This window comes from Ahaetulla prasina, chromosome 1 (assembly GCF_028640845.1).
Source record: "Ahaetulla prasina isolate Xishuangbanna chromosome 1, ASM2864084v1, whole genome shotgun sequence".
Taxonomy (NCBI): Eukaryota; Metazoa; Chordata; class Lepidosauria; order Squamata; family Colubridae; genus Ahaetulla; species Ahaetulla prasina.
Window position 1 is genome coordinate 182,369,469 of NC_080539.1, and position 18,364 is coordinate 182,387,832.

General features: G+C 38.3%; 1 protein-coding gene across 2 annotated transcripts; it reads right to left on the minus strand.

Annotated features, from left to right (window-relative positions):
- Positions 1–563: 563 nt before the first annotated feature.
- TNFSF13B (TNF superfamily member 13b) lies at positions 564–18,270 on the minus strand. 2 transcript variants are annotated; one of them, XM_058184089.1, is made up of 6 exons: positions 5,023–18,270; positions 4,829–4,925; positions 4,145–4,201; positions 3,167–3,279; positions 2,938–3,088; positions 564–702 (listed from the first exon to the last, which is right to left on the minus strand). In XM_058184089.1, the coding sequence occupies exons 1-6, from the start codon at positions 5,353–5,355 to the stop codon at positions 590–592; spliced, it is 864 nt and encodes a 287-aa protein (XP_058040072.1). In that variant the 5' UTR covers positions 5,356–18,270; the 3' UTR covers positions 564–589. The 2 variants fall into 2 exon arrangements, 1 of the variants encoding a protein (XP_058040072.1); XR_009155181.1 differs by lacking the exon at positions 564–702 and having other exon boundaries at positions 2,954–4,201; positions 4,533–5,156.
- Between the last annotated feature and the right edge of the window lie 94 nt (positions 18,271–18,364).

Sequence of the window (18,364 nt, forward strand, 5' to 3'; positions counted from 1 at the left end):
TACTTGCATAAGAATCATATAAACATTATTTTAATTTATGATCATATTTGAAACCATGTTTATGCGTGTCCCAAAGAGGAACTGTGTACTTCCTACTATAGTTCATGTTTTTATTGCTCTCTGTAGGACACTTGATGCTGTTCAGGTGCAGCATGATTTCTTGCTTCCTCTTCTGCAGACTGCAAGATACGAGTCTTGATTCTCCAGCTGCAGCTGCTTGGGTAAAATGTAGGGAAAGTTGAGATATTTACACCTTGTCTGTGACTTTGCTGGGCTCAGAAGGATGATCTATTGGGAAGAGACTTTGAACTCCAGAATTGATGAAGCAGAAGTTCAACTCTTCTTATGTAATAAGGCTATTTATATTTTCACAAGAAAAGTTTCATTTCTGGTAATCCACACATGAGAGGATAGTGCATGACAAGCATGAGTAGGATTTCCTCTTTCTGAATACGTTAGTATCTTTTTTTTAAAATCCAAAGAGGTAATATGCAAGAAACTCCCATAATAATTTCAAATTATTTCATAATTCCTGAAATATCTTGGTGCACTGGAAAAAGCTAGGCAATTGATAACATCAAAAAGACTTTCACAAAAGTCTGACTGCACCAAAAAATGTGACATCTCCATTCAAGACTATTTTTGCACTTGTCCGTGGTATGGTAAGCTGAAGTTCATCTCCTTCTTCTAATTTTGCAACACCTGCCAAAACATTGCAATCATTTTAAGTACTAGTATTCTAGTATACCCAGACCAAAACAAATCAAATCAAATCGTATTGGCTATTATTTGGCTGGTCCTTAATTGACAAAGCTGCCATCTTCTTTGATTTTGAGGTTGAAAGATGCACATTATGCATATTATAAGCACCTATAAATAAGGTGTACATAAATAAATATAGGTAGTCCTCAAGGTACCACAGGCCATTTAATGAACATTCAAAGTTATAACACCTTCCCACCAAAAGCTAACTTTGAACTCGTTTCAAAGTTACAATGTCTGCAACTCCCCCATGGTCATTGGCCCTTGTAATGACCACAGAAACACTGCAGCACCTCCACTCACCTATTTCCCCCCATCCTGTGTAGTGTGTCCCCACAGATACTGGGCCTGCTTTTCCACCTCACCGGCTTCTAAACACTCCTCATCCCCACCCTCAGTCACCGTGCCCCCACTTATCTTTCAAATACCTTGATGTACCTTGATGAACGTATCTTTTCTTTTATGTACACTGAGAGCATATGCACCAAGACAAATTCCTTGTGTGTCCAATCACACTTGGCCAATAAAATTCTATTCTATTCTATTCTATCTTTCAAATATATCCAGAACTCAAAGTTGGAGTAGGGAAGGCCACTCTATTGCTGAGCCATATGGTACAATCAAGGAAAAGAAATCCTATTGGCTTTCATCTCTATGTTCCCCCAGAGCCAGCAATACTAGTGTAAAGTTAGCATTGCTGGCACCGGAGGAGGTAAAGATTGTGAGGAAAGTAAAACCGGCAGGATTTCTTCTCAGGTTCTCCAATATTACCAAGGCTAACGTAAAGCTTGGGGAGCAAAACATAACAAGGATAGCAGAACCGAAAGGATTTCTTCCCCTTAATTCTGCTTGTGGCCCAGCAATGGCGAGGCCTTCTCTACTCCAACTTCCTGAACTCTGGACATCTGTGAAAGGTAAGTGTGTGATTGTGACAGGGTAGATAGGGAGGAAACCTTGGGGATGTGGGGAACCCTAGTGATAGGAAGTGAGTGTGGGGTATATCAGAGGATTGGTGGAAGCCTTGGGAGGTCCCATGTGGGTGGACCTGTCCCTGCACTAGGCCTCCAATGATCTCCCACACCCAAGTCACCCCATGCTCTACTTAATGACCCATGCAGTCATTCATTTAATGAATGCATTGGGGAGAGCAGGAATAGGGAGGTTGTTAATGGTGTGGTTCATTTAATATAGACCACAACTTTTGACAGTAATGGACAGATTCCATTACTGTTGTAAATCAAAGACTATCTGTAAATCATTTTCTATAGGGATTTTGACTTCCAACATGGATGGAGAGGCAGACTTCAGTAGTGCGGTGTAATAGAAATGCAGTGTAGTTTAAAATTATGGAAGCTGCCTTGGGGCTTTGGATCAGTCACTCTTGCAGATTTCAGCTTCTCCTGAAGAATTCTCATGAGGTCAAAGGATGGGGGATTATGGACACTGGTCAAAACTCTTTGGAGAATGGTCAAAATATAAACAAATCTCCATCAGTCAATTGCAAAAGGCAGCCTTAGTTGGAACAGTTTACATCCTGTGAAGATACCTTTAACATCATCAAAAAACAATATCTTCCTAGCCCAGTCCTTAGGAAAGACTCGAGAGATGGACAAAAGTAGGCAAGTCCAGTCTAAACACCTGGCTGACTATGCAATCAACAATAATAATAAATCATGCATTTCAATTTCTTCAGGGGCTTGGATCCACTCAGCAGCAACTTCATTTTCTAAGTCCTGAGCGGCCTAGAACATTCTTCCCCATTCCTAGCAGATTTTATGCCTATGTCCATCAGGCAGTCCCCAGTTTTATGCCATTTTCCTAACACAGAAAGATGTACCCCAAAGCAAAACGCAGTGTATCTTTGCATCTGTTTCTCTAACAGAGGTTGGTGCCTACCACTGAAATTAAAAGAATTAACTGGAAGTCACCTATATCAGGGGTCTCCAACCTTGGCAACTTTAAGCCTGGAGGCAAAGCTGGCTGGGGAATTCTGGGAGTTGAAGTCCTCCAGGCTTAAAGTTGCCAAGGTTGGAGACCCCTGACCTAGATGATATAAGGAGTTCATCACAGCCCACCAAGTTATCCACTAATGAATCCTTTTATATGGCTAATTCTCTTTCCTAGCAGAAAAATGCTTATGTAGGCCAATAAATTTAGGATGGTTTTCATAATTACCAGCGGTATAACAAGAATTGTTAGGAGAGGTTTCAGGCATGTTTTGCAGGCAACGAAATAATGTAACCAGACTGAGATCATCTCCAACGACGTGGGCTTTTTTCCTCTGAATCAAATGTCCCATTACAAACATTTCATCTGTATATAAAACCTGAACAAATAAATTTTATTACAACTTTAAATTAATACTTCAGACAGATTAGTAAAAGAACGTTTTTCTCTATTTTACCTGACCATATATGAAGAAGTAGCCAGTTTCTCTGACCAGTATTTTATTTCCATGTTCTTCTAGAGCTGTTCCTCTTTTAAAGCTAAGAAGCCAGGGAACTATACTTGAGTCATCTGAAAAATTATTAGTATCTCATTAAACGTGGATTAACTATTTTTCCTTGTATATTTCCTATGATTTTTTTAAAAAGAAAAAAATAATTATGCCTCTCAGATGAGTAGTTCAAACAGAAACTAAGAACAAGTATTAATGTTTGATGAGTAGTTCAGATAACTAAGCCGTGACTAGTGGTTGAGGATGCAAAGGGAAGGGAAGGATGAATCACTAAAAGGTAATTTACTTTTTATTTTTTTCACTATGACTTTTTAAATTTAAATGTAGCAGTGCTTTTGTATCATCTTGCAGTTTTCAACTTCATTTTGTAATAAATTTGCTTTTTTTCAATATTCTTTGCAATCTATTTCAATATTTTAACAATACATATGGATTTTAAAAAAGAGATAAGTAGCTTTTGTATACCAAGGTGAACTCCAAAGATCTTCAAGAACAGCCTCCTGACAGAAGCCATATTTTTATGGATCTACCATGGTTCAGACTCACCTCAGAAGGTTGGTGAACTAAAAGAATGCAGTGGAATGTAGGAGAAGGCTTATAGTCAGGTTGTCCTGTGTACACATAGATTTTTAGCATATAAGCTATAGAAACAAACCATAATTGATTGTGCATTCCCATGTGTCATCCATTGAAACAGTGGACCATCAAAGTTGAAAACTTGAACCTCTAATGCTGATCCAGAGTTTCCCCGAAAGGTGGGAAAGGTGGAGTGGTAAAATGCTAATAGATATAACAAGATTTTCCCTTCCTGCATTATTTCAGAACAAGGTTACATTTGAGCAATTATAATGCAATGGCAAAATATGTCTACTCACAGAAAATTGGTGGGTTGCACAAAATCAAGTTAAGAAATTAGTACATTACCATGTTGCTGAATGGCACTTTTGCTGTCAGCCATCAATTGCAGACATGACTGTAATACTAGAAAGAGAGATTTTAAATTAGAGAGAAAGGAAAAAAACAAGGAAATTAATGTGGAATTCAAGTAAAGGAAATAAAAAATAATTAGTTTCAGGAAAGTTTTGATTGTAACTCTTCCTACACTATTAATGAGTTTTTAAATCAAACTGGTTCAAGGGAATTTGCATTCACATTCTGTAATGAATACATGTTGCTAGGGGCCCATTCAAACTATGCCTGGAAAAATGACAGTTTAGAATTATAGTATTGCTAATATTATATATTGAAAATAAATGAACCATGTTAATAAGAGCAATTATAAAATGAAATACACAAGATAGGGTTAGTTCACCTTTGGTTAGATGTATATGAGTTGAGTTCCACTGATCATGGAAACAGAGGGAAGGATAAAGTTCATCAAGCAACAATTCATCTAAAGGGTGGAAGCTTGAAAGACATCCATCTTTTCAGCAGGAAAGTTTGCTATTACAGATACCTCTGGTCTATCATCAGCATGTGATTTTTCGACCATATAAGACCTTCCATGCTCAGCCACAATTCTTAATGTCCTGGACCCTGAGGTGTTTTTCCAGAGACCACTATGATCTCCAATCAGATCTTACTTCATCCAACCAGATCTTACCTTACCTGTTTCTCCTCTCTGAGAGGGGGATCTTTTCCCCCTATGTTTGTCTCCAGTCCACATTATGTTTCGGTTTCCTTGATGTGATCTCAAAACAATTCCCTGACAAAACACGGCAAATAAGCATCAAATAAGACTGTAATTGCACACTCTCTCTTTCTCTCTTCAACTCCTCCAGTGCCCAAGGTTTTCAACTCACCTGGCTGGAAACTGCATTGGCCATCTTCCAGTATGGAATGAAGGGACTGGCTGCCTTGGTTTCTCCCAAGGGCTCAACAAGCTGTGGAAGTGAATTGCTTGCCTGAATCCTGCCGTTCAGCTTGCTAGTGAGGACTGCTAGTTCTGTTTTTAGTGCAACAACATAGTAAAGAGATGCTGCCGCCAGGCAAGAGGAGACAAACACTGCAAGTCCAAGAAAGATGAACAGGAGTCCATTGCAATCAAAGCCATTAACAGAAGTAGAGGAAGACGGGGAAGACCCACAAGTGGTGAAGGTATTGCCTTTTTCTCGTGGGAAATTCATAGATTTCATGACTCCTTTATTAAAGCCAAGGAGAAACTTCAGCTACTTCTCATTCTGTGCAATGCAAACATTTTGCCAGTTGCATCCAAGCTATGAGGTCAAAATCCCATACTGCGTTCTTCCGGTCATGAGAACCTGCTGATGCCACGTATGTTGTTTCTGCTCTGCATCTGCACAATGTAAAGCTCTGTTTCTGTATTTTGGCAATGAATCTTCCTCATTTCGGTTTCTGCCTCAATTATTACCCATTATCCTCATTATGCAGCCCCACGATCTTGCCTGACTGCACAACCTCTACCAATAAAATTGCATTTTGCAGCTGGGCATTAATTTCCTCCTTGACAAATGAGTGCATTTGTGTGGGGTGGAAGAATTTTTTAAAAAGTGGGACTTCTGTCCATTTATAGTTCCCTCATATGCTACATATATCCCTTCTCATTAGGTCTGCTGTTGTAAAAGCATTGCATCAATTCCAAATGTTCTTGTCTCATCGTGTATGGTTTCTTCCATTAGCCCACTTATCATTAGATTGTCTTGGTGGTGGACCTTCGTATTCCTGATGATATCCAAGTCGGCCTGATTCTCTTACTTCATGTCAGTCTCATATCTGAGGCAGGCAGGTGAAGTGCTCTGACCAAAGACCCTTACTGGTAAGGTGGGCACCAATCAGGATTTGAACCTGGGTCAAGGATCAATGCTGTAATCAATCTGCCATACAGCTCTCCCATATATATATCATTATAACCTTTAAACAAAAAGATAAAAACTAACACAACTTATATAAAGAAGGAAAAAGATAAAAGACATAAAAGAAAAAGAAAAAATAAATGGCTTTCGATATTCTTCACAGCAGCTATATGTATAAATGTATTTTAACCTCTCTCTGTGTAGTTTTTTTTTTTCTTTCTATAATCTGACTGATCATCATAACCATAAATCAGCCCAGAAACTCTTTTTAAAGTGGCTAATTCTTTTGATGCAGTATGGTCTCCTGATTGTGAACTGGGATCCTGGCTTCTGGTTGATGGTATACTGCCCATTAAATTAAGGGGTAATATAGCTGCTTCCACAAGCACAGCATGACCCAAGGACTTTCTCCTTTAACTGTTCAAGTCAGTCCCAAGGTTCCATAGCAGAAACATCAATGAAGGGTATTTCCTGTTTCTCTCCCGAGTACAAAGGGGTTTTTACCACTCCATTTTGCATGTGTTTTTGGCATCAGGGTCTGAGGAAACCATAACTGGGACTGGCAACTTGGTCATTAAGCGAAATGGTTGCTAAATGAAATGGAAACTGTAGTAATGGTCTTTCCTCAGCTTTTCTTTGCTTTCTAGAACTGTGAAAGTTGTAAATGGAAGAATTCACTTTTTCATCACTAAAGCTGTAAATGGTCACTGAACAAGATAGCTATTAAACATGGGCTAAAGTACCGCTATGATATTTATTATTATTGTAGAGCCACCTTGGTAATGGTTGCATCAAGCTAGAAACTGGGAGATTGTAAGTTCTGCATTAGGCACAAAGACAGTTGGCAACCTTCAGCCAGTCACAGTCTCTTAGCCCTAAGAAGATGGCAGTGGCAAACTATTTCTGAAATCTTGCTAAGTTACTTAACCTGGTAGTCATCAGAAATTAGAATTAGAATAGAATAGAATTTTATTGGCCAAGTGTGATTGGACACACAAGGAATTTGTCTTGGTGCATATGCTCTCAGTGTACATAAAAGAAAAGATACGTTCATCAAGGTACAACATTTACAACACAATTGATGGTCAATATATCAATATAAATCATAAGGATTGCCAGCAACAAGTTATAATCATACAGTCATAAGTGGAAAGAGATTGGTGATGGGAACTATGAAACGATTAATAGTAGTGCAGATTCAGTAAATAGTTTGACAGTGTTGATGGAATTATTTGTTTAGCAGAGTGATGGCCTTCGGGAAAAAACTGTTCTTGTGTTCTGGTGTGCAGTGCTCTATAGCGTCGTTTTGAGGGTAGGAGTTGAAACAGTTTATGTCCAGGATGCGAGTGATCTGCAATTATTTTCACAGCCCTCTTCTTGATTCGTGCAGTATACAGGTCCTCAATGGAAGGCAGGTTGGTAGCCATTATTTTTTCTGCAGTTCTAATTATCCTCTGAAGTCTGTGTTTTTCTTGTTGGGTTGCAGAACCGAACCAGACAGTTATAGAGGTGCAAATGACAGACTCAATAATTCCTCTGTAGAATTGGATCAGCAGCTCCTTGGGCAGTTTGAGCTTACTGAGTTGGCGCAGAAAGAACATTCTTTGTTGTCCTTTTTTAATGATGTTTTTGATGTTAGCTGTCCATTTGAGATCTTGCGATATGATAGAACCTAGAAATTAGTAACTCAAAGGCTCTCTCTACCTATTATCTATCTATCTATCTATCTATCTATCTATCTATCTATCTATCTATCTATCTATCTATCTATCTATCTATCCATCCATCCATCCATCCATCCATCCATCCATCATCTCTAGCATATAATTGAAAATCTGATATCTACTCATAAATTCTGTGGTTGCTCTGCCGCTTGTAAATATCTCCAAGTCAGATTGTCAAATGCAGCTCTAAATTTTTGCATAAAATTCTGGTAATTATCTAGTAACAGATCATTCCTGGAAATCCTGCAACCACTTCAGCCAGTCACAACCTGTTGTTGGAAGAAATCTCCTGGTTCATTCCCCAGCTGGGAAGCAGTCACCCGCGCTGAGAAGAAATTGACACTGAAGCAAGCTGCCAGAAAGTGGAACTCTTTAATTCAGGAAGGCAAGAGAAAGTAGTGACGCAGCTCAAGAGTTCCTGGCTAGCAAGCAGTCTGGGATTCTGTGTCTGTGGTTTTTTATACCTATTTCCCCTTTGAAGCTTCTGTAGTTTGATGGGTTTTGGTGTGCCTCTAGTTGAAGTGATTGCCCTGAGTTTTTGTCTTCCTGCCTTAATGGGTTAATCCTGGTCCCAGGACCTTTGTCTTTCCTATCCTAGGGGTTAATTCTGTCAGGGGCCAGGAAAACGGAGTCCTAGTTTTTGCCTTGGTGAGTTATTTTTAGCCTGGTCCCCACTTACCTTTATTGCTCTACTTAAGAGTTTCTGTGGTCAGCTTTGTTACTTTTGAAACAGCAGTTAATGGCTTTTGGCTGCTCTGAGTTTTCCTTTCAGCTGGTCTTTTGCTTTGGGGTTTGAATTTCTTAAAGGAGGAAGGGTTGTTTTAAGTCTTTTGGCACTGCTTTAGTGGTTCCTGGCACTGTGCTTTTGGGGTGTACTTCCCAAATTGTCACACTCAGTTTTCTCAATCTTTGTGAAAATATAGACCATTGCCTTCTTCTCTTATGGCCCTTCATCTGTTCTCCAGATTTTCTCAAATAGAGGCTCAGAAAGCCATTCTACTGTGCTTTGAGAAGCTGCTTTGTAACCAAAGATTCTCAGAGTTTGCAATTCAAAGACCATGGAGCTAGTCAAAGAAGAATCTTTCCTTCATGGGAACTGAAAAGAAAATTACCATACTTCACTCAGGTGAATATGCATCTGGTTACAATTAAGGACTGGCAAATACAATATCAGTCACAGAGAAGTATCCTTTCATTATTTACCAACAGGCCTCATCATAATCAGTCAGTCCTGTGCTGAATTCTATATAGAAGGATTTCCCACTGTCTTGACAGGGCTATAAACAGTCATTTCAGAAATTATACAGAGGAAAGCATCAACTCATGCAGCAAATGGATGCCACATAAAACACTGCTGCATGGAGACAGCTACGATGAAATAAGTTCTTCAAAGCATCTTCCACAGGACCATTGAAGGCACCAACTTCAGTCTGTCCCAAACAGCAATTTCAAATAGACAAATCATGCAACTATTAAAAGAGCACTATAAAAAAAGACAAGCACAATGCTTTAATTTGAAATTTGGAAATTAGCAGCAAGCAGCAAAGAATATTTATATTTAAAGCAGACCACACACAGGAAGAGGAAGTTAGGTACTAATTGTAAATGCATCGTTTTATTGCACATTTCAGTACACAAATGTGTTTTTTTTTAATTTATTTATTTACATTTATATCCTGCCCTTCTCTGAAGACTCAGGGCAGCTTACAGTATATAAGGTAATAGTCTCATTCTATTTGTATATTTACAAAGTCAACTTATTGCCCCCCCAACAATCTGGGTCCTCATTTTACCTACCTTATAAAGGATGGAAGGCTGAGTCAACCTCGGGCCGGGCTTGAACCTGCAGTAATTGCAGGCTGCTGTGTTCTAATAACAGGCTTCTAACAGCCTGAGCTATTACGGCCCTTTTGTAGACTTTTAGTAAAAATTTAATGTAAAGAAAAATGAGAATAAAAATGTAAGCAATTATTTTATTATATATTACTCACAGTCTGAACATAGAGGAAACGGCAGGACTGTTCAACTTCGCTTTAAGTCTTCTCACACACACAGGCACACCATGTAACATTTCAGAAAAATCTCCTCTTAAACATATTTATTCAACTTCTATTGACTGCAATCCCTTTTTTTTAAATGCTTATGCATACCACCTGTCCCACAACTGCCATGGAATGTGTTCCATGATTTCTTGCAGGCTCTGCAAGTGCAAATGAGGTGGACAGATATCACTTTGTGAAAGTACTGTAGGTCAGCAGTGTCTTTGAGGGGAAAAGTCAAACTTAAAACAGTGACTTTTGAACGGAAAATGTATTTTGAGCCTCGCCTACTGAACTCCTTCTCCCTAATTAAAAAAAACAAAAACTGTTTTAAGAGCATAAAAACACTCAAATAAATTTGCTGAAAAAGATCTCTCTCTTCCAGGCTACAATACTGGAAATTTAGGAAGCAGTTAGGGAAATGTTTGTAAAATATAATTGCTAAAGATAATAATGCCAGACTAGAGAAAATACAGACTTGTAAAAAAAAATCTTGCACAATCTTTACCTATATTTTACTCCAAAAAATTAACAGTGTTACACCATCAACTTATAAAAATTAAAAGACCACCTAAAATGTATTATATGTGATCCGAATAATCATAGAAGAAATTGGGGAGGGAATATCATACCAAAGAGAATTTCTCAGCAAGTGAGACATCAGCATATTAACATTTACAATTTCAAATTTTAATGATAGCATTGTAACAATTTTACAAAACATTAACTAAAACAATGCAATAATGGTCATATTTCTCTCCTCCTTTCCCAACCAAATGCATATTTTAAATATCAACTTGATCAGGTCACATATAAATTTGATAAGTGAATATTGGCATAATAGGACATCATATAACCCTCACACATAATCTCTATATTTACTTGGATCTGGTCTGCAAAACTCCCAATGACCATTAAAGTAGGGGTCACCAACCTTTCGGACCTCAGGGACCACTAAATTCATAATTTTAAATCCTGCGGACCACTAATATGATGATGAACGGCTGGGTGGGCGTGGCTAGATGGTCATGTGACTGGGTAGGCATGGCCAACTCAATACTCATGTCAAGGAGTGCCTCGCCAGCCTCTACTCACCCCTCCCCTCCCAGCCACTCCTTGCCTCCCTGCCCAGGCTCCTTAGGTATTGTGACCTAGGCCCAAGTAGTTATTACCAGACACAATCAGTCCTAAACAAACATGTTTTATTAGAACAGCTGAGAATTACTTCATTCTCAGCTTAGTCCAAATTAAGTCCAAAATAAAGTCCTTCAGCCTTATCACAAACCTTTGTCTTCTTTGGCACCCTGCCAAAGGCTTTTCTTGGCAAGAATCCCAGGAAGTTCAGAAACAGGAGATAAGAAACAAGTGTAGCAACATTGCTTTCCTACAAAGAACCCAAGAGCCATTGCTGCTCTTTTAAGCTTTATGGGAGGGGCCAATCATCTGGCCTTACTCCCAACTCGTCATTTTTGCGTTAGCTGCTCTTGCCTTCTGGCAGCTCTTTGCATGCGTGCATTAGGAACAGGCTCCTCCTGTTCCTCTACCTCTCTGCTGTCCACCTCTGGAGGCTCCGGAGTCTGCACATCGCTCCCAGATGGCTTGGCCCCATTTCTGCCTCTGACCAGAGCTCTTGTCCGGGCCTTCCCCTGACTCCAGGACTGGCCCATTGTCCTCCCCAGCCTCCTCACTGTTGGACTCCACTGCCAGCTCCGCAGGACATTAGGGTCCAATAGGAAGCAGTTGTTGGAGCTAAGCAGCCACCATGAGAAAGAGTTGGCAAAACAGCTGATTCAGTTCAAATTGGATCTGACCGAGAAGGAGACTCAGTAGAAGCACCTCACTGAGGACTACAAGCATAGCAGGTTTCAGCAGGTTCTGACCAGTTCTGGAGAACAGTTAATGGAAATTTTGAGTAGTTCGGAGAACCGGTAGTAAAAATTCTGACTGGCCCCGCCCCCATCTATTCTCTGCCTCCCAAGTCCCAGCTTACAGGAAGAAATGGGGATTTTGCAGTAACCTTCCCCTGGAGTGGGGTGGGAATGAAGATTTTACAGTAGCCTTCCCCTGCCATGCCTACCAAGCCATGCCACACCCACCAAGCCACACCTACAGAACCGGTAGTATAAAATTTTGAAACCCACCACTGAAGCATAGGCTTTCCAAGCAGAGGGAAGACCTGCGAGAGTGCAAGGCCAGGTACCGGCGCCTGGAGGCTCAGCAGGCTGAGATGGTTAGCCAGTTCCAGGCCATGATGCAGTCCCACTGGAACAAGGCCCTCTGGCTCTTCGCCACTTCCCTCCAGCCTTCGCTCAAAGCCCCACACCAGGAGGCTGAAGTTGGAATTTCTCTCCCCCCCCCCCAAACCACACAAAAAGACCCTAAAGGGAGACTGTCTGCAGCAACACAAACGTTCACTGCACGTATCCGTCCCAGGGGCTGTAGTTTGAGGACCCCTGATTTAGTGCAATATAAAAAATGCAAATTATTTTTTATTAGACCACCAGTTGGTAACAGCTGCACTAGAGGGCAGAAAGAAACTTACTTTAACACTCTGTTGCCATGTAATGGTTGTCTGTATTTTTGTTGCCCACATCCAAAAGCCCCAGTGGAACTTTCTTCCAAAGAGCAAAAAGGTCAGTGTAGTGTTCCAGTATACAAATAGCCCAGGACTGACTGTCAAAGAGTACTATGAATTACGTCTGATTCACTGGTTTGCAGTTTCAAACAATAATGTGTAACAAAACAAATTTTGGACACAAAATCAGTCATTACAACTGAGCCTAATAAATTTGTGCAATCATTTGAGCTGAGTGCTATATAAACATTTCAAATGACTATTTCAGGAAGAAATAAAAATTAAAAGGGCTTTATATATTTGCTATGAACCTACCTGAATTGCAGTTCTTTCAGAACAATTTTTCTACATTCTTGATGCAATAATGAAAATTAATTGCATATGTTAGAAAGTAATTAGAATATTAAGTAATATAATTAGTGAATCAATGTATAAATCAGTTATACATTAATTAGATATTTAATTGCATATATTAGATATTAATTTGCATAAACTAAAATTACTGCAATTTATAACCCTTCCCCTCTGAGCAATTACAAACAAAAAACAATTATCTGTCTCTATTATTATACTGTATTTCTTCTTTTCAAATATATAGTATATTTATTTGGAAACATTGTTTCTTTTGTCCTTTCCCTCCAATACTGAATGATAATGTAAATATAAAACAAATTTTGCATATAGAAAAAGATTATGTATTTATTAGATTTCTATTCTGCCTTTATTATTTTATTAACTCGAAGCAATGAACATGCCTACTATACCTTCCTCCTCCTATTTGCCTTACAATAACAACTTTGTGAGGTGGGTTGGCCTGAGAGTGATTAGCCTAAAGTCACCCAGCCGGCTTTTATGCCTAAGGCTGGACTGGAACCTACAGTCTACCAGCTTCTAGCCTGGCGCTTTAACCATCACCAACAAAGATGGTGTATTTAAAAAGGTTTTGCTCAAAAATATTGGTAAAAGATTAATCAAAGTTTTAATTACCAGCTCAGGAAATTACTGATCCACAAAAGTTGCCCTGCTATCAAAATATGAAAATTATGTATTTCTAAAATATGATAAGCTTCAAGGTTATTAAAAATGTCTGTAAGTCAAAGCAAATATCTTGAAAAAGTCAAGAAAAAAGGGTCTAAAGTACAATAAACCAACATAAACATGTTACAATATCCATTCCTAAGTAATTATGAAAGAATATCTATTTCTGGACAACCACTGTAATAGTCTAGCATTATCCTCATGGTTGGCACAATTCGATTCACATACTTTTGCTTATGTGTGTTTGTGTGCCTTCAGGTCAATGGTCATTCCTTGATCTTTCACCTGAACAAGTCTCTGCAACTTTCATGACAGGATTTCAGTTTGGTGTGATGGTGAAGACAGATAGCCTGGAAAGCAGGAGTAAGTGAGCCCTAGTCTCAACTCAAACGTAAAAGCTAGCTGGGAGACTTTGGGCCAGACCCTTTCTCTCCTAGCCCAATCCCCTCATAAGGGTTGGTTGTTGTGGGGATGGAGGAGGGAGTATTAGTTATGCTTGACATTTTATAGTGTATAAAAAGTTATTAATAAAAAGGAGGAATAGAAAAATCTAATCATCATCATCTCAGAAATGAATTGCCCTTGCGTGCTTTCTAGCACTGAGAGAATGACTATCTCCAGGTCACTCAGCTGAGAACTCACAACCACACAGTTTCTAGCCTAATGCCTTGACTGGCTTTCATTTAGCATAGTATAAATATCACACTGCCTGTGTTATCCTGAATATAATAATCGATTTCCAACACCACATATGGTAAGGAATCTTATAGTATTTAGCAAAATAATGCTAGAATATTTCTCAAAATATTTGGTGTAGAGTATTTTTGTATTATGATTGTTATGTTCACAACAGCACAGGTGGACAGATGTTTCCAAAGTAAATAATGCCATAAGAAAAGCAAAGAAAAAAATTAAAAAATGTCAAAGTACGAATGCTACTGGGATTTAAATGCATTACATATTATGTTATTTTTGCTATTTTTTTATTTTGCAGTATAATTAACAAAATGATTATAAAGATGTTATGACTATAACAGTCTATCCTTAACTACAAAAACCCACAGAGTCACTTTGGGTCAGTTACTTAATTACTAGTCTACCTCATAGGTTGTTGTTTGGGGAAAAACGGGGAAGAGAATACTGTACATCCACTGAGTTTCTGAGTGAAAGGTGGGTATACATCTAATAAATAAGTGAAAAGGAATGGCAAAAATAAGGATAAAAAGATGCCCCATGTAAAAATTCAGTATTAATCCTAGCTTTACTTATATAGTGGTAACTCAGTACTCATGGTTCCGGAACTCAATGAGTTCCAAAAGCAGTGAGTACCAAACAGTTTTTTCCCATAAGGAAGGCAGCCAACACCAAGTTCTAGCTTGTGCATGGTGTACCAAACAAACAATGAGTACCAGCAGAAAAATTTTGTGTCAAAATGCATTGAATACCAAATTTGATGAGTTTCAAAGCAGTTGAGTATCAAGGTACCACTGTATATGTAAAATGTATGAAAAAATAGTCTCATCTAGCTGCATTGAAAAATATTGGCAATAGTTTCTTAGGAAAGACAGTTTTAAACCATGTGTCTTAAGATTTTCAGATGTCTGAATGGTTCTACACAGAATGACTGGCTTAAGGGGAAAAAAGTCAAATAATTTATTTAAAAAAAGTTGAATCATCACTAGATGAATTGTATGGAGCAAATAATTTGATTTAATAATAGTGGAGGTCAAATTCCCACTTATATATTGTTGCCTTCACAAATTGCTATCAGGTTTGCATTTTATTCTAAACCAAATTTTGCACAAAGTTTTCCAATACTTGGGAATGTAATTCCTGAACAGGAATTAAAGATTCTTTGTCCAAAAACCAGAATATTTTCAGCTTATATTTGTATTGAATATATGTAAACACACACATACATAGAAAACACATGGTATCTCTGTACAAAACATAGGAAAAAAGTGTACTCTCCATTCTGTTCATATAGAAAGCTTCCTTTTTTTGATAACGAATTGCATGGAGAATTAGAGATGAATGTCAAAAACTAAATTTTCAGTATCCTATTCTCAATTATCAACATGTCATTCCAGTAAAAAAAAAATAGTATTTTAACTGTACTGTTAGGCAGTTTAATTTTTTCATCCCAGGGCTTCCTTTTTTATCTAATTTGTTTTTCTGAAAATGTTTATCTAATGGTTTCCCAAACAATTAAAATAATATAAATTTTAAATTAAAGACAGAAGAAATAGAGAAAAATATAGAAAAGTAGAAAAGAAATAAAGATAAGAAGGAAAAAAAAGAAGACCTAATAAGAAAATAATAAATAGCATTCAAAGTTTTTCTCTTTCCATAATCTACTCTTTGTACCAATCAAATCCCTAAATCATCCATTTTTTTTCCAGTAAAATGTCCATAAGGAGTTTCAAGTCACTAATGGAGTAATTAATCTTTCTCAAAGCAAAAAGTTAGTTGTGCCATTTCTGCCAATTCCATCATGTTAACCAACCATTACTCCATTGTGAGCATTTCAGAATCTTTCCATTTTTGTGCTTATTGTTGCTCTGCAGCATTGATCGTATATATTTGTTTCTCTTAACCTGCTGTTTCTTTCCTATAAAAAAGTTCTTGTGCTGTGATCCATAAAAGCATTTTCAAGTTCAGCTTGGAATATATCCATTCCATATTCTCAATATGGCACTTCTGATACAGTAATTTTTAAAATCTACATTCTTTATAGTTCAATAGAGCGCCATGCCTTCCAAACCTCAGATCATGAAACTTTCTTTTATTTCTCAGCAGCACCCACTGTTTTATCCAAAGTAAACAACTGGACACAAAGTAGTTTTATATCAGGCAAACTCAATCTCCCAGAGGGAGGGAGCACCCAGATGTGAACCAGGACCTACTCATGATGAAAGTAAATAAAAATCTATAGGAAAATATAAAGAGTTCATTTTGCAATACCAGGACTGCAAACTAGTCTTAGGCATCACCAGGTTTACCTGCCTTTGACACTGTACCGTAATATCAAAATGATTATAATCTTTAAACTTTTTCTTATTTAAATACAGAACAAGCAGTAAAAAGTATTTAAGTAGCCCTTCCAATAAATTGTTTTTTCCTTAGTGCTATTTATAATATTAATAATATTAAAAGGTGTTAATCATAAATCACAAAATTAAATTTGGAGATTTAATCACGTGTATTAAAGTAATAGTTGCCAGATTTCTCCTGCCAAGCTGCACTAGAAAATGACAAATGGGCAGTCAAGGACAAAGAAAAAGACTTCAGATAAATGAAATATCATAGAAAAGCCAGCCATCAACTATTACTTAAGAAGAATTCCAGAAATTGCAAGGATTATTTACAGTGAAATCAAGATTCGAATTCTTGCCTTTTCTGCTCTGCTTCTAGTCTAAAATAGTTTCCTTTATGACAGTTGTACAACTACACAACTCAAAACAAAAGAAACAACATACCATTAAAATAAAATACTGCAGAACAATTAAATGGTGATCTAAAAAAAAGCTTGTTGTATCCCACCAAATGGAAAATCTGCTCCTCTTGTCCCAAGAGCTAGGAGAAAAGCCAGATCTTAACCTTTCTAAAGCTTGCAGGGCTGAGGCCATTGGTGTACCAGGAGGAGAAAGACAAGTCCAAAGGCTAGAGGCCACTGCTGAGAGGGCATGCGTCCAAGGTCCCACAAGATGGCATTGTTTCATCTTGGGCCCTTTCTGTTGGAACACGTGGGATAGGCAGATACCATTGGAAAAATGCAGTCCAATGCCACACAGTGGTTTACAGGTGACAACTAGAACTTTGAATCGCAACTAGAACTCTATATAGAGCCAATGCATCTTGTGGTGTCACGAGTATAATGAGGAATGCCTTTAACTACCTGCATAGCTACATTCCAAATAGTCTTCATAGGGCAGCCCCAGGTAGAACAGGTTGCAGTAATTCACTCAGGAAAGACTAAGGATGAATGACTGGAAGCAGTCCAGGAAAAGATACAAATGGTGTACAAGACAGAGTTATGTAAAAATCTCTGTGCTCACAGATATCACATATATACAGTAGCTACGAGTCTAGGAGAACTACAAAATTGCATGTGGAATCCAAGCAGGGTAGTACAACCCCATTCAAAGTTGAAATATCTCCAGCCCAGGTCCTATGGGGGCCCCACAGTCACTGTCCTGGTAGGTTGAGCTGAGTCTGTCCTTCCATATCAACAAGTGATAGGGCCTTGATGTAGATATTAAAAAAGAAGGGGGGAGAGCCCTGTGGCACTCTTCAAAGCAGGGATCTAGGACATGACTCTGCCCTCAAACTGACTGGAACCTTCAGACTTTGAGGAAGAACCACAGAAACATAGTGCTCTCTATAACCAAACTCTAAACTTGACCAGGACACCATGAATAGTATGAAAAGCTGTAAAGTCACCAAGGGCCAGGATGGATACACTACCCCCACCCTAGATCTGCCACAAATCAAGGATGACCAAGTATTTTTTCAGTACTGTACCAGGTTCTGAAACCTGATTGCCACCTTTGAAGCTGTATTCTGATCACATTCTCCCTTTTTTCCTAAGAAAAGTCTGGAGACAGGATGAAAATTGTTCAAATCACAGGGATCCAGCAGTGGTTTTTTTGAGGTGGAGACTCTTATCTCTTTCAGAGCTGGAAGGACTATCCTCTCTCAAGGAAGCATTCACCATTGTAAGGATCTACCCACGAGAGCTTAACAAAGCAGGAGCAGGGGTTGAAAATACAGATTAATTTTAGTAACAAACTAATCTAGTATCTAGCTGTCTATGATTCTCTGAAAACAGATTGCCAAATATATTTTGCAAACCATGTTCATCCACGGAGTTAACATACACACTATAGTGAACTGCATTATTCTTCCCTCAATTCAGAACACAACATTCAGCAACAAATGTGTTAAAATGTCTT